At 42.8% G+C, this 16,158-nt stretch overlaps 2 protein-coding genes across 3 annotated transcripts; both read left to right on the top strand.

Annotated features, from left to right (window-relative positions):
* Positions 1-321: 321 nt before the first annotated feature.
* arhgef3l (Rho guanine nucleotide exchange factor (GEF) 3, like) lies at positions 322-7,001 on the top strand. 2 transcript variants are annotated; one of them, XM_047590954.1, is made up of 13 exons: positions 322-634; positions 1,101-1,146; positions 1,277-1,324; positions 1,920-1,973; positions 2,119-2,226; positions 2,339-2,497; positions 2,813-2,875; positions 2,959-3,055; positions 3,400-3,476; positions 3,690-3,947; positions 4,648-4,818; positions 4,934-5,114; positions 6,503-7,001. In XM_047590954.1, exons 1-13 carry the CDS (start codon positions 597-599, stop codon positions 6,748-6,750), a joined length of 1,548 nt encoding a protein of 515 aa, XP_047446910.1. In that variant the 5' UTR covers positions 322-596; the 3' UTR covers positions 6,751-7,001. The 2 variants fall into 2 exon arrangements, with proteins under 2 accessions (XP_047446910.1, XP_047446902.1); XM_047590946.1 differs by having other exon boundaries at positions 324-634; positions 1,274-1,324.
* An 87-nt stretch (positions 7,002-7,088) lies between these two features.
* On the top strand, positions 7,089-12,478 carry usp21 (ubiquitin specific peptidase 21). Its single transcript, XM_047590998.1, has 12 exons — positions 7,089-7,299; positions 7,649-8,060; positions 8,524-8,580; positions 8,670-8,787; positions 8,884-8,998; positions 9,573-9,692; positions 9,788-9,852; positions 9,944-10,131; positions 11,006-11,084; positions 11,184-11,291; positions 11,764-11,878; positions 11,988-12,478. Exons 2-12 carry the CDS (start codon positions 7,656-7,658, stop codon positions 12,079-12,081), a joined length of 1,464 nt encoding a protein of 487 aa, XP_047446954.1. The 5' UTR covers positions 7,089-7,299; positions 7,649-7,655; the 3' UTR covers positions 12,082-12,478.
* Positions 12,479-16,158: the final 3,680 nt, after the last annotated feature.

Genomic DNA, 16,158 nt, shown 5'->3' with positions numbered 1-16,158 from the left:
CCCTTTAAGCTGATCGCAGGTTTCGCTGCAGAGCATATCCGGGAAGCTTCGTCTGAATCAGCTATATACCGAGCCGTGAGCATCAGATGGAAAAAACCCTTAATGGGTTTATGTTTTTGACACCGAATGGAACAAGTTATCTGCTTCTGTCTCTGCTTCATTTATCTGCGAACCTGCACGCAGTCGTAGGGCTGAATGATTTTTGTGTAGTACCACGTTCTTGTCTCACTTCCCCCCCTACGTTTCACACAGCCGATAAGTGTGCACGGCCAGGTAGCTCGCCCTGTAAACCGGCAGGGCTTTAAGTTCGACGATCCACTTGACGAGTTTGAGTGATAAGTTTCGCGTCAGGTCTCTGAGCACTCCTCCCAGAGAGGAGCGGATACATGTGTATGTGCAACGCTAAAGGATGTGGTCTGGTCTGAGATGAGGAAGAAAGTGGGGAGGAAGGAGTGCACTGAACTCGCAGAAGCTCGGCACAAACTTGTCGCTGTACGCTTCTGAAACGGGACTGAAAGCCGGCCATTTATTTGGATTATTTCTCGCTTTGAGAATGTGTCGAGTTTCTCTTACGATGCATTGAAGAGACAAAAGACATGGAAGTGGAGGAGAGCGGTGAAACGAGGACTTCCTGGTATGAAACCTTTTCTGTGTGTCGTTGTGTTTTCTACGTTACGGTGCTTCATTCTATATTCTATATCATTCTATATTTGTGCTGGCAACTGATTGGAACAAAATCCTACGAACTATCCTAAATATACTTTAATGTGTCTTCGTTATCAATGACGTAAAGTTTGCTCACATTGTGCCATCATAGTAACAGGTTAACCTCTGACACAGTCGGTGGCAGCAGTGAACGGCGTCTGAAATATCTTAAAAAGCATAAAAATCTTTACTTTTCTGCTTATAATGTGCTTTAGTGTAGCTACAGGCACAATCAGATCTGACTAAGTAGTGAGTTTGGCCTTCGACAAGCATCCTGTTCAAGCACCCGAGGTGATCTTGCAGATTCGCCTCCAATGAAATAACACAAATCTGCGTATGAAACATTTATCTGGTGCCAATTTGTGCTTCTTTTTTCTTTTCTTTTTCTTTTTTAGGTCTGTGCCAGGAGACACACTCTCTGTTCAGTGCGACCATGCTGGGGTAAAGCTCTTCCACATGCCTTCTCTGTTTTAAAACTACCTGGCCACTGGTCTCGACTTTCCCCAACCCCCCCCCCACCCCTCGTAACAGAAAGAACTCATATTTTCTTGTAAATTTCTGCTTTCAGAAGAAGAGAAAACAAGACCCGGCACCTGAGCCCGTGATCAGAATCATAGAGGTGAGTAATAGCTGAGATACCGCAGTGGTTCTTCTTCACATTAATGTCTCTCACCATGTTTCTCTGTAACTAGCGGAAGTTAGTCAACCTTACCTATGTGACCACAATGCGAGCGCAGAACTGCCTGAGAGACAGAACATTATGTGCAGCTGTGCAGCCTTAGAAGCACTCTGATTTCAAAAGGCTTCAGATTTGCGCTATATCACAGTTTATTAAAGGCGCGCGTCTGTGATTTCTTTTTTTTCTCTCTCTCTCCACGTTTCGAACGATCCTCCACCTTTATCTCCATCCATCTGCGTCTGCGTTATCTTGCAGGGACACACTCAACAGTGTTTGAGTGCTTCTTTCTTTTTTTCGCTGCTCCTGCACCGAATGTTCAGCTGATGTGGTCGCTGTGGCAAAAACAGGCAGTCATGTTGTATTTTACTACTGAGGCACAGTTTGAAACTTCTTCCTCTTTGAAAGACTTGCACAGGAAACGAGAGATCTGCACCATGCAACATCTCACCCCTCTCGACATCTCTCTTTATTTCCACTTTCCTCAACCCTCTCGCGTCTGGCCCCGAGCTCACTTTTAACCCCTTCTGTCTGGCAGGATGACGAGACGGAGGAGGAGGGGGAAATGTCGGACCACCTCAAGGACTCGGAGGTGAGGAGGGCTCCTCTCTTGCGGCCTCGCGCCGCTTAAAGGTTCTCTCGCGGGGGCTGAATGAATGAGCCGCGCCGCTGAGCTTTTTCTGTGTTGGCCCTCCCAAAAGCGGGTTCTCACCTTTTTGATGTCAACTTCATTCCAGGAGCCCAGCAATAAGCGGGTCAAACCGGTGTCAAAGTCCAATAGCCTAACAGGTGTCATAACCCCCGTGAAGACCCCCGCCTTGAAGCGCATCGGCCAGTCTATCTCGGTAACGAACGCCGCACACCCACACCACACCTGAAACCACACACACACACAAAAAAATATGAACAGCTAATTGCTTTTTGCACACGCCAACGGCTCCCCTCCTGTTTTCACAGCGGTCTATTAGTTTTCGCACGGAGGCTCGACCTTTGCCCCCGGCTCCCCTGCGCCCTCGCTCCAAGGCCTCGTCGTTCCCACGCCGGCGCAACAGCCAGTGCTGGAGCGACACGGTCGAGAGCCACGACCTCACCGCCAAGGAAATCAAACGCCAAGAGGTGTGACTTTAGGCCCAGCTGCAGAAATTAAATTCTGCAGCTGTTTATTAATACATTTGTGTGTTTTGTTGGTATGTGGACCAGTGTGCGGGACTGCGGTTGTTGTGTGGGCGGGGTGACTAGAGCCTTGCTCTTCGTTTCTCTGAAGCCGCTCTACACGGGTATTATGAAAGAGGATGTGAGCTGGCAGTGGAGGCTCAACTTCCTTTATTGAACAATCAGCTGTGAAAGCTCCTGCTCTGGGCCTGTGTGCTTTAAATATTATGCAACCAGCTGCAGCTAGCTCCGAGCTAACGCCGACCATCTCCCCTGCAGGTGATCTATGAGCTGACTCAGGGCGAAAGGCAACTCATAGACGACCTCAGCTTGGTCAAGAAGGTACATTTTCACAAAATACCTGTAACTAGGGCGTAAGAGTTGCAGAGGCGACTACATTTCACCCTCTTCTGTGCCCTGGCCAGGTGTACTATGAGCCCATGCTGAAGTTGAACATAATGACGGAGAGCGAACTCGGGCAGATCTTCGGCACCATGGACTCGCTCATTCCCCTCCACGAAGGTGCGTGTGATCTATTTTTTTATCTCAGTCTCCACGCAACACACCTCCACATTTCCTGTTCACGCATGGGCATCGATTAAGATCAGGTCATGAAGTCAGTGGAATCTTAAACTCACTAATTCCACGCAGAGAGGAAGAGTTAAAATGAACAAAACCTCAATTAAACGCTTTAACGTGAACACGACCATCCCCAAAAGCCAGGATGTAAAACCAGACGAGGACGAAAGCTGTGGAATATTCATACTTGTTTTGGGGGGTTTTTTTTAGGCCTAAGAGTTTGTTTTTGTGCCCCATATTGGCCATAATACTAATAAAAGTATTACGCTGTTATTTCTTCACACCAGATCTTCTGAGTCGTCTCGAGCGGCTGCGTGGTTCGGAGAAGACAGTTGGAGAGGTGGGGCCAACTCTCTATAGCTGGGTGAGTGTCTCCACGGAAACGGAGGACTGAGAGCGAGAGACGGAGAGAAAAGGGCACAACCCACCTTCACTCTCTCCAGTTCCTGTCGCTGCCATGTTGTGTTCGTCTCTTAAAACGCAGTCACAGAGTTCAGCGTGCGTGTACATTTCACCTCTTGCCTCACCGCCGCTCCTCCTCCTCCTCCTCCTCCTCCTCCTCCCCCCGTCTCTGTAGTTCCCCTGCCTGGAGGCCTATGTCACATACTGCTGTAACCAGGTGGGGGCCAAAGCCTTGCTGGATCAGAAGAAGCAGGAGAAAAGAGTGGAGCACTTCCTGCGCCTGTGCCAGGAGTCTTCGTTCAGCAGAAAGCTGGACCTGTGGAACTTCCTGGATCTCCCCCGGAGCCGTTTAGTCAAGTACCCGCTGCTGTTGAAGGAGATACAGAAGTGCACTCCTCCGGAGCATCCGGACGAGGACACGCTGCCCGACGCTGTGAGTTTGTGTCCGACACATTCATACGCTCGAGATCGTCCCTGACCCACTAGGCGTTTGGACTCACATACTGTGACGTGTCTCAGTCTTTGACATCCACGTTGGATGATAGTTTTCTGTAGACGCAACATTTGCTGTTAATATAGTTTTTAATATAATTTATCTCACATTATTTTCACACCTTTTCAAATTTCTTTTCTTGCTAACATGAACATGTTTTTTTATGTCTAATTCTGTATAAAGACTAATATTATATATGGACTACTATTTAAAACTATTCAGACCTTGGACTGTCAACCGAGACTGTTGACCCATTCATTTATTTATATCTAATAAGAACCAATTTGACATTAGTTTACGTTTATACTATTACAATTTACAATCCCTTGCACATTGGTGCCTCCAAATGACGAAAACAACTGTTTCACAAACCATACACCATGCACGTCCATGGGCAGAGATCCTGTAAAAAATACGAAAATAACACAACCGTACTCGATACTTCGACGTATGAGAAATGGCGAAAAATGTTTTCCCTTTAAAACATATGCGGTCTATCACTGTGGACGTTTAAAACATCGTTTGACTTCCATATTTCTCAACAATGCAGTTTTCTTTAAGCCCCGTGTTACAGGGACACATTCTTTTTGATAAACGTGACCCACTGAAGACATCCCGTGTTACACTTTGTTCTGCTCAGTTGGAGCTGGTCCAGGGCATCATAGCGGAGGTGAACAAGAAGACGGGGGAGGCCGAGTGTCAGTTCTACAGACGGGGTCTGGTCTACCTCGACGAGAGCCAGAGACTGCCGGAGATCCAGCAGTCCCGCTTCCTCTACTGCCACGGAGAACTCAAGAACAACAAAGGCCAGGTAGCTCTGTCTACACTGACGTGGTCATGTCTTCTAGCCATTAGCCGTTCTGCTAAAGTTGAATTAACTTCATGTCAACCGCTTGATCTTTATGTACTTGTGCCCCCCTCCCCAGCGGCTGCACGTTTTCCTGTTTGAGCTGGCCTTGGTGCTGAGCAGGCCGGAGGGGGATCACATGTTTCAGGTGTACAGGCAGCCTCTGCCCAACGCGCTGATAAACCTGGAGGAGATCCCAGATGGTGAGGCCGGTGGAGGAGGCACCTTCAGAGGAGCCTTCACTGGTGGAAATGACAAAGGTAACACATAAACATCACGTCAGTTTTAACTTATAGGTGTAGGTGTGTCATTCTGCAGTAAGGATTAAAACGATTAAAGAAAGGATTAAACAAATGACAAGCTCAAACCCACAGATCCAGTTAACTGAGTATGAATTTGGAAGCTTTATCGAAACTTAATTTGTTCATGAAATGGAATCAGGTTTGTGTATGAAGCGCTTTGAAAAACAACCAGGTCTGACCAAAGCATAGCAAGATGCTCCATAAGGGTCCCTGTATGTTTTGATCATTGAATTTTCCGTTCAGAAAAGTATATTAAAAAAAAAAAAAAAAATTAAAAATCGGTAGTTATATTTGATTTTCATTTTAAAATAAAAAAATTAAAATTGAAATACAAGACATTTTTCTTTATCGGGGTTGAGAATGGATATACAAAGCTTGGAAAACCGCTCACTTTTAATTTTCTGTTACCAAAAAATAAAATCATTAGAAAACAGGAACAAAAAAGGGCAATTTTTTTTTTTATATGTTGAGACAGGAAGTTGACGTTTTCAAAGTAAGAGCACATATGAGGATGACGCTGTGTAACAGAAGTTGATGGACATGGATCAGTACGTTTTTTTATTTATTTATTTATTTTATTTTGAAACAATAAATGAGTGTGTCTCCGGGAAGACAACATGACTACATATAATCAGGGAATAGTTAGCTACCAGCTAACCTTACTCTAATATGCATGCGGAGATTTTACCAGATGACATGTTAGCCTGGGCTAAGGAAACCACAGATAGAAGTCAAGTATTTGGGCGCTCTTGACATAACCTCAGTACAAGCCTCGTACGCACTCTTCCGGTTGTGCAATATGAAACTTTTTTTTTTCTGGCTTCTAATTAATTTTTTTTTTTTTTTTAGAGACAGAAATTGAAAATATACAAGTTTTTAGGGTTTTGTTCATTCATTCTAGACCCTGATAAAGAAAAAACCCTTGAATTTCAATTTTAATTAATGTTATTCATTTTTATTTTGAATTTTTGAATTTTAGTCTTTGAATTTTAAAATGAAAACCAAATGACTGCTAAATTTTTCGTTTTTTAATAACTTTTTCTGGACGGAAAATCCAATGACAAAAACATATACGGACCCATGAGCACATGCGGTTGAAATACTAAAGGAAGTGAGAATCTAAGATATGGACACTCAAAGGCCTGAGAAAACATCTTGAATTTATCCTTTAAAGAGGGGCTGGCAATCAATTTATAACGGAAAACATTTCCAAAGGTGTGAGGCAGCCCCTGCAAAGGCACAGTCTCCTTCCCCCAATTTTATATGTTTTGCTCTCACTGTAAGCCATCATTCAAACCTACAGCTTGACTTCCTTTCCCTCCCTCTCGGTTTGTCCGTCCCCCCAGTGAAGAACTGTTTCCGCGTGAGCAGCAGAGGGCGCTCCAAAGTTAACCCCTACAGCCTGCAGGCCAACGACTCCTTCAGCAAGCAGCAGTGGATCACCTGCCTGCGCCAGGCCATCGTCCAGTCGAGGGACAGGACTGCTCAGACCAGCCAGTCTCCGCTCTCCCTCCACCCGGACCCCGGCCTGTGTCACATAGCCGAGCTCAGCCTCAGCTCGGACACAGAAATGGCAGACCACACCAGTCGCTGACTGTCGCACAGATCACCGGGTGGCCTCCGCGCGCCTGTGCCTTGACACTGGGGAAAATATATGGGACTGCTTGTGACCGATGTTTGTGCTTAGACACACACAGAATTTTTCTTTTCATACTTTTATTGACTGTGGAGATGGGTACTGTACAGACTGGAAACAGTGTTACTCAATGTGAATTGGATGGATTTTTTTTTTTTTATGTTATTGTAATAATAAGTTGTATTTTAATAAACTGACACTGAAAAGATTGTCGAAGAACTTGTGGGAAAGTACACAAAGAAACATCTAAGTATAGGCAACGAGATCTACAGAGACAAAAAGATTAGAGGTGATTATCCTCCCTCCCTCCCTCCCTGCCTCTTTCTCTTTTCACTCTCCCTGTGACACCGGTGACAGGGCAGAGGAGAGAGGTAGACTTTCAGTTCTAGCCCACAGATGCACAGTGAAACCGTAGACGTCCCCTTATGCATTTTTAACAGCTCAGCAGATGATGGGAACAGTTTGGTTGGGACAGTTTGTCCGCAGATAGAGTGACCAAGTGATCAGGTGAGTCCAGAGCGCTCCTCCCGTGTTTTCCTGTGTTTGCCGAGTGCTATTTGGAACTTTGTTTGCGGGATTACGCTTTATCTTTACCGACTGCGCAAAAGTGGCAACGATTCGGCATTGGTAGGACCTTGGATGTGAACGTAATCAATGAGCCATTGGCTCGTTATATTTTGTAGCTGATATGTTTACGTCTGGATTCGGTGACGTCTCTGTCAGACCATGACTTTCTGAGCTCTCCTGCATGTTGTAATTACAAGAGGCGGAGTGGATCAACTCGGTCTATTTTGGATAAGGATTTACCGACTCGAGGAGTTGCTCATTCACAAACTATTTGCTCTTTTTTCCTCAGCCTGTGGATGCAATTTCCCTGCAGAGAAAGGCAAGCGCTCAGTCGAACTTCCCTCTCTGCAAAAGAGGATTATAAATCTATTATATGTGCAAACACCACGTTGGGTTCGACTTTGACCGAGCACGAGACCCTGCGACTTTTGCTCAGTGCCAGGTGCGAGCCTCCTGTCCCGCCTTCGTTCGGGAAGGCGTCTTTGTTTTTAATCGTCTCCCGGTCGGCTTCGGTGGCCGCTTCAGAGGGTTGGCAGGAGAGCGGGATGCCCGGGGCGAGCGGCGTCAACGTGGAGGGCTCCTGTGAGGCCCTGTGCCGAACCCTCGTGTCTCAGAACGGCCTCCAGAGAGAGACGGCTGACATCTCCCAGTCTGTCCTCTACACGTCTCTGATGGGCCTACTTCTGGTCGCCGACAATGAGGTTTGCGCAGCACACAGCGAGAACCTTTAATTCACCCTTTAACATGTGCTCTCCAGGTGGTATTTATGGAACACTTCTATCTTAAACACAGACCAAAGAAATTGCGATGGCATTAAGGGAGAATAAACATCAACACACACACGTGTTTAAGCACCTGTCAGCACTCCTTGCCCTGTAATAGGATGAATGCTTGAGGCTGACCTCCTTTTAGCCCGTCTTGTTATAATAATTAGATAAGAAGGCTAAATCCGTCCTGCCAAAGTTAGACGTACATCGCCATGGCAGACAGACGAGTACACATAGTATGGGCTCAGCCTGGGGTCAAATAGTAGGACACGCACACGGGGAGGCCCATGTGGTCACTTTACCGACTCGGACGCACACACAGCAATATACAGTATGTGCAAATGTAGCAGATTTGTAGTGATGCTCATTGTCTTCATGTGTTCTTTTAATTTTGCAGAAGGAGGAGGTCACCGTAGGAAGTGGAAGAGTTGGCCTTAGAAACGTAGGGAACACTGTAAGTGTGTAAAGATTTCTTTTAAACCTTTTATTTTATTTTTGAATCACTCAATGCTCACTTTCCTCTTTGCTGTGCTCTGGATGTAGTGCTTCCTAAATGCAATAGTCCAGTGTTTGTCTCACACGTGTGGCCTACGGGACTACTGCCTCCTCAAGTCCTACAAGCAGGAGAAGTTCTCCAAAGAGGACGCCAAGCTCATGGAAGGTGTGTATTCCCCCCTCTTCTCCCCCGGTCTCTCCCCTTGGGATGTCCTCCACCGTTAAATTTACCCTCCCATCGCTGCCCGTCTTCTCGGGCCAGCTTTCTCTCAGGTGCTGTCGGGCCTGTGGGACGTGAATGAAGGGGACGCCGCTGTGAATCCTCGACAGTTTTACAATATTTTCAAAGAAGCTGTGCCTTACTTCAGCGGTTACAGGTGCGGACGTTTGGTTTCTGTCTTTTCCTAAAAGCATCCTTCCATAAAATATTTGTGCAGGCAGCATTTAGCTCCGTACAAAGGAAAACAAAGGCTTTGCATGACGGAGGCAGACATGTAATGCACAGGTCTTCAATAGGGGGGTCTGCGACCCCTAGTGGGTCAGCAGAGGTACTGCAGGAAGGGGGGTTGCAAAATCTTTGGTTGATTGGATATTTTTATATATATTTTTTTAATTTTCTCCCACAAATTTAAAGTTCATTAAATACACATTAACACTGATCCAATATTTTTTAGTAAAGGGATAAGGGATAACTTAGTATTGATTGCAAATTAATAATAATAATGTATATTTATAAACAGCACTAGGCCAGGTTTAATATAGAACACATATAGTAGGTAGGGGGTCCCTACTTAATGTCTCATCAGTTTGGGGGCCCTTGCCATGAAAAAGATTGAAGACCCCTGATGTAATGGAATAAAATCTAAACTAGATAAGAAAGGAAATGTGAAGTCTTTCAGTTAATCATCTACTGGACCAGGGATATTAAGAATTGTCTGTGTGTTCATCCAGTCAACAGGACGCTCAGGAGTTCCTCAGGTTTCTACTGGACAAGCTGCACACCGAAATAAATCGCAGACCCTACGTAAGACGAACAGGGAAGGAGCCCGAACAAAAATACACCAGATTTAGGTATGTATGTTTAAATGAAAACAAAAATCTCTCATTGTTAATATTTTTTTTTTACAGCAACCACGTTTTCTCTTTTCCCTCCTCTTGTCTCTTAGAATTTCAGAAGAGGCAGCTGTCATGTGGAAGAAGCACCTGGAGAGAGACGACAGCCTAATAGTTGGTGAGGAGACCAGCCCGTGTGTCTCGTCTGTCCTCGTGCATTCACGAGGGAAAACGATCACCACCGATAACTGTTGACCCTCTCCCGACAGACTTATTTTCAGGTCAGCTGAGGAGCTCGCTGCATTGCTCGGTCTGCTCCCACTACTCCAACACGTTCGACGTGTTCTGCGACCTGTCCCTGCCCATACCAAAGAGGAGCTCTGGAGGGGAGGTGACGCTGAGGGAGTGCCTGGACCTCTTCTCTCAGGAGGAGAAACTGGACAAGGAGAATTCGCCGGTAAGATGACACAGACACAGAGCAAAGACAGTGGATAATTATATGTCCAGCGTGTGCTTTTCAGTATCATTTATTTAACTTACTGAATATTTATTAACACTCACACTGAGCAGTGACGTTATGGTTGAGAAAATAATACAGTAGCAGACATGTGCAGTGGAGGATGGAGGCCCAAATGCTAATGCAAAATCATTTTGACAATTAGTGTTTAATTGAGACAAAAAAAGAAAACATTTAAATAATAAATACTTTTAATTTCCTTAGAAAATATCACAGATGAGTCATGGCAACTCAAATTCTAAACATCTTCCAAATTAACCTGGCGTCTTCATATGGGAACATTAGGTTTTAGGTTTGTGGCAGCTTCTCTTCATTTAGACCCGCTCTCCTCACAAGGAGACACTTTTGTCTGCCATGTACTGGTAACAAACCAGTACTAACTTTTCTACTTTGATGTGACATGAAAATTTAACAAATTCACAAGTACTCGTTTGAGGACGTTAGGATTTCATCATTTCCAGTTCTGCTTTTGCATTAAAATAAACAGTTTTATATTTTGGTACACAGTGGTAACTTTTTTAACTGTTTCTAATTGTAAAATACAGTGAAATAATCCCTGTGCTCAAAGATGATACTTATTTTTTATACTTCTTAGGTCCTACTAATCCCAGATACCTAAAGATCTTAATTTTATCTTAATGAAATTAAGATGCGTTCCAAAACAAATGCTTGGGTCACAGAAGGTTTATGGAGGCTTATGAGGGTAGAATAAATAAATTAATATATGGATATGTTTACAGGTACGTAATACAGGTCATGTGTATTTGTACATTTTTGAAAAGTTTCTGAATTTTGTGTGTGTTGTGTTTTTCAGATGTGCGAGAGGTGTAACCGGCGCACGGAGAGCACCAAGCGTCTGTCCATCCAGAGGTTTCCACGGGTCATAGTAATCCGTATCCTTGGCAACAACTCCCCCTGTACTGACCTAATTTGCAAGTTATGTACATGTGCAGACAATTGTGATGGTGATGACACTTAACAGTCCCGATCAGATCTGAATCGTTTCACAATGTCGCGGTGGTCCATCAGTAAAAGCACCGTGTACGTATCCTTCCCGCTCACTAACCTGGACCTCGGACCCTACGGACCAGTTGACTGTGGTAACACAACCCAATCTTTTTTTTTTTTTTTTTCCAGTTTATTCCTCCATCCATGCATTAACTCCTTTTACACGTGTTGCTTTAAGCTACATTTTCAACAAATAGAATCTGACAAGCAGTAAGATGTGCAGGACAAGTTTAAAGAAAGAGTGATTTTTAGTTTTTGAGTGGGTAGAAAAAAATTTAACAGTGCTCTAAAAGCAATTTTAGTTGGATTTTATTCTGATAGAGAGAAAGTGTTGTGAACGTTTTACAAAAAAAAAAAAGCTTTCAACCTTGGACGTTTCATAGCAAGAACTCGTTTAATTTGCTTTTTGGTGAAGTTTTAACTAATAATTTTGTTTTTATTCAGCAACTAATGTGCCAATTAAAATGCAGTGAGATGGAATATAATATATAATTGCCTATAATACAATAATTTGAAAAAGTAGCTCATAATTTGTACACACATTAATTAACTTTGTTCCCACAGGCTCAGTACTGTATGATTTGTATGCAATATGTAACCATGCCGGGACGGTGAACATGGGCCATTACACAGCCTGCTGTCTAGATGAAAACGGATGGTGCTTCTACAATGATTCCAGGTGGGAATTACAATAGCCCTTTTCATTCACTGTTATTCTGCAATGTTCTAACAACCCTATGTCATAAGTATTGTTTCTCATAACTCCCCTTCCGTATCTCCACCTACAGCGTGACTCCAATCACAGAGAACCAGCTTCAGACCAATCAAGCCTACGTGCTGTTCTACCAGCGCAGCAACAGCACCACCGCCGTCAGGAAATAGGCCCGAGCTACTGGCTCGGCGAGGCAGCCAATCAGAGCAACTTCACCTCCAGTGTCCATAGAAACGAATAGAAGAAGCAGCCGCGGTGTTGCAACTCGAACTGACATCTACAAACTTCTCAATCTGAACGAACTGCGTCTGCAAATAAACTCTGAGGGCGAAAGAGAAGTCGCCCTCTTGTCAAGGGGCTTGAAGAGATGAGCTCCCCTCCTGAATCATGGAAATGCTTTTGAAGTCAGAGAACTGAGACAGCTCAGACAGACTATAGCCTTAAGAGGCTCTGTGTCCCAGTTCTCAGGCATGAGTAAGTGGTGTGCTTGAGCTAATATAATTAGAATTCATGCTTGATCAAATGAACCCAAATAAACAAAATGATTCTTGAAAGGAATTGAAATAAGGCAACATTTCCTGATTGTTATTTTAAAAAAATATATCTGGGTCCTCCATTTTTAAAGTTATACGTGTTGCTCTCTATTTTCAGGGGAAGTAACATACAGTCCTGTGAAAAAGAGCTTAACCCCTTCCTGATTTCTATTTATTTTGTTTGTCACACTTAAATTTAAATAGAAGACAAAGATAACCGCAGCGTGTGTCATCTTTGTCTCATGTTTAAATTTGCAGCCTAATAGTGTTGTGATGATTGTCACAGCCATCACATCACTATTAGACTGAAAATTCTGCACCAATGCATAAGCAGCTAATGCACGGAGCTTCAAAAATAAATAAATAAATCAATAAAAATTATAATTGATTTTGTATTGATCTCTGTGGGGAAATTATGTTCCTGCGGTTTTACCCATCCATTTAAATATTTAAATATATATGTATTTTAAAAATTAAATGAAACATTTTTTTTTTTTTTACAGTTAATAGTGTTATATTCTTTATAGAATATGTACTGTACATATTATTTTAAATATTTATCATCTTTTATTTCGTTGAATCCAAAGTATGGAGTTTTATTTAACAGGGATTTTTTTTGGTAGCAGATGACGAGACATCTGCGGCAGCTGCAGCAGCAGCAGCACAGATGATGCAGGGAACCGATCCCTGGCCCTCTAGTTGTCAGGTGGTACTGGTGTCCTGATCTGTTTGTGAGCGTCCTCCTGCTCCACTGGTCTCCATCTAGAGATGAAAAAGTCAAACCCACAAACAGGCAGGAACAGGAAGTGTCCCCAGATGGAAGTGACCAACCCAAGGGGAGGGGAAGTAGGGAACATCCTGCTTGAGCTCTGTGTTTGATTCATCTAAGGAGATAAGATTTAATAATCGTGGGGAAATAAGGGTTTTGCAGTGCAAAATATAAAAAGTAGAACAAGGTAAAACAATTGAAATGATAGACAGACAACATATAATATATACAATATATAACAGTAAATATGTACAAAAGCTATTTACTGATGATGATGACACCAGTACCGTGGGGCCGGCTGCAGGTTTGTGGAAAGCTCTGCCTATTGCTGCAAAGAACTTTCTGATGACACCATGTTCCTCTGATCTCTTCAGGTTCTTTTTAAAAGAAGACACAGTGATGTCTTCAGTTGCCGGATCTGTTGAGACCATACAAAACCACACAGATGATTTGGAGCAGTGCAACGTGAAATGAGCTTCTCTGCAACACTGCTCACAAACATTTTTTCCCTTTGCTCTCGGATCCTGTTTGTCCCCAAAGGCAGAGGCGGAGACCGGAGCTGTGTCCAGAGGCACAGGGACGTCCACGGGGTGACGTCTGTAACGTAGGGCATCTGGCTCAGGTCTCTCTCTTCCAAATTCTTTAGGATGTCACTTTGAAGAAAACAAGAAATCTATAATATAAAATAAGACAAAACATTTAAGCATAAGATATATAATACACATTCGAAAAGGAGTGGTAAGAGGTATAACTTATAAACTAAACTAGACCTGATGCCTTATACTTATAGATAAATAGAATTTGTTTCATACGTTGAACTGAATTAAGATTAATCTAATTTACATATTCACCTAATACAATAATATTAAATATATATTTGTATACACACGCATATAACAACATACATACAAATATACATGTATATACATAGACATAAACATCCCCTTATGACTACTGAATCATATCTGTATATTTATTGGTAATAGGTTATTTTTAGCTTTGAATATTATTGGAGGTGTTTAAAATCTCCATGTCTGTGTCTGTCTCAATGTCTGTAAATTCAAGTCAATTTGACTGTACGAATAATGAGTTTGTGTGCTCCTGATAGCCAACGTTGTGATTAAACAGAAAATATTAGGGTCATCTGCAAACAATACAAAATGCAATACCTTAGTCATTTTACATATATCATTAATGTACAGAATGAAACATTTTGTCCTACTTCTCAGAAGATTAACCATTTCCTTATCCAGTGCTTGGATTGCAGTGCTGTACTGTCCGTATGGCTTCAGGTATCTATCTCTCCTCGTAGAGATAGATACTTTATTCATCCCAGACTGGGAAATTTTGCAGTTGCAGCAACAATGAACAGACACTCAACACCACACATATTATATAACAGGAAAACATAATTTACACAATATTTACAAGAATTATAAAAATAGGTGGTAAGATATCTGGTCTTGTTGTCGGGGAGCAGGGGTGCCCTCACATTTTGGACTCTTTGGGTCTCAAGTTTTGTCGTACAAACATCTTAAAATCCGATCTTTTAAAACTGAACTTCAGAAAGGTGTCGCTTTTGTGAATAAGATCGTGTTGAGCAAGGTTTTACTTCACTGGCTTGTACTGGTTCTAATTCCCCTGGGGTTTCCAGCTTCTTCTGTTTTTTTAATAAATAAACTCATATTATTGACTTTCACTGTCAGGTGCTGACGTGATCATTAACAGCTCAGCAGGTAACGCTATACACAGATGTGCTGACTAAAGAAACTACATTTCATTTTATCAAACTGAAGGTTTTTTATTATTTTTGATGGGACAAAAACAAACCTTCATGGCCCTGTGTGAAATAATGTTTGGCTCTCCTGTCAAAACATAACTTAACTGTGTGTTTATCACACCTAAGTTCAATTTCTCCAGACACACCCAGGCCTGATTACTGCCACACCTGTTCTTAGTCAAGAAATCACTTAAATAGGACCTGTCTGACAAGGTTAAGTAGACCTAAAGATCCTCAAAAGCCTGAGAATCACGCTGAGAGCCAAAGACAGTCAGGAACAAATGAGAAAGATTGTAATTGAGATCTTTTGAGGAGATGGACATAGTGGCTTGTAGTAATTGAGATCTATCAGTCTGAAAATGGTTTTAAATCGATTTGTAAAGCTTTGGGACTCCAGTGAACCACAGCGAGAGCCATTATCCAATGGTGAAAACATGAAACAGTGGTTAACCTTCCCAGGAGTGGCTGGCCACCCAAAATTACCCCAAGAGCTCAGCGACGACTCATCCAAGAGGTCACAAAAGACCCCACAACAACATCCATAGGACTGCAGGCCTCACCTGCCTCAGTTAATGTCACTGTTCATGACTTCACCATAAGAGACTGAGCAGATGAACACCGTTGCTGAGCAAAAAGAACATAAAAGTTCTTTTCAGCATGGCCAGAAAACATCTTGATGGTCACCAAAAAGTTGAACTTTTTTGAAAGGATGTGTCCCATCACATCTGGTGTAAAAGTAGCACCGCATTTTAGAAAAAGATCATACCTAGAGTAAAACCTGGTGGTGGTAGTTTGATGGTCTCGGGCTGGTTTGCTGCTTTAGGACCATGAAGACTTGCTGTGATAAATGGTAACATGAATTCTGCTGTGTAAAGGTTGGTGGGTTTTGTGGCAGGACCCATGTGCAGGACAGCAGGACATAAGGCAGGAGTTCCTACTAAATGTTTAATTATATCAAAATCTAATAGAAGGTGCTGCAGCAATGGTAGGTAAATCCAAAAAAGAGAAAATCCCTCATTAATAACCACTGTAGATACAAACCTGGCAACAAACACATTAAATTCGATTTCTTTTTAAATATAAATTCATTGTTACATTATATTCCCAAGCACATTCAAAGTATGTTAAGACTGAAATGGCATATTGGTAAAAAAATGCCCACATT

This window comes from Mugil cephalus, chromosome 1, assembly GCF_022458985.1.
Source record: "Mugil cephalus isolate CIBA_MC_2020 chromosome 1, CIBA_Mcephalus_1.1, whole genome shotgun sequence".
Lineage (NCBI taxonomy): Eukaryota > Metazoa > Chordata > Actinopteri > Mugiliformes > Mugilidae > Mugil > Mugil cephalus.
Note: the sequence above shows the minus strand (reverse complement) of the source record. Positions and strands in the feature narration are given on the sequence as shown.

Excerpts from the sequence above, each read along its gene's own strand:
- arhgef3l (XM_047590946.1), top strand. The coding sequence starts at position 597 with ATGGAAGTGGAGGAGAGCGGTGAAACGAGGACTTCCTG. Across the intron at positions 635-1,100 it reads GGTGAAACGAGGACTTCCTG|GTCTGTGCCAGGAGACACAC; the intron begins GTATGAAACCTT and ends TTTCTTTTTTAG. Across the intron at positions 1,325-1,919 it reads CCGTGATCAGAATCATAGAG|GATGACGAGACGGAGGAGGA; the intron begins GTGAGTAATAGC and ends TCTGTCTGGCAG.
- usp21 (XM_047590998.1), top strand. The coding sequence starts at position 7,656 with ATGCAATTTCCCTGCAGAGAAAGGCAAGCGCTCAGTCGAACTTCCCTC. Across the intron at positions 9,693-9,787 it reads CAAAAATACACCAGATTTAG|AATTTCAGAAGAGGCAGCTG; the intron begins GTATGTATGTTT and ends CTTGTCTCTTAG. Across the intron at positions 9,853-9,943 it reads AGACGACAGCCTAATAGTTG|ACTTATTTTCAGGTCAGCTG; the intron begins GTGAGGAGACCA and ends CTCTCCCGACAG.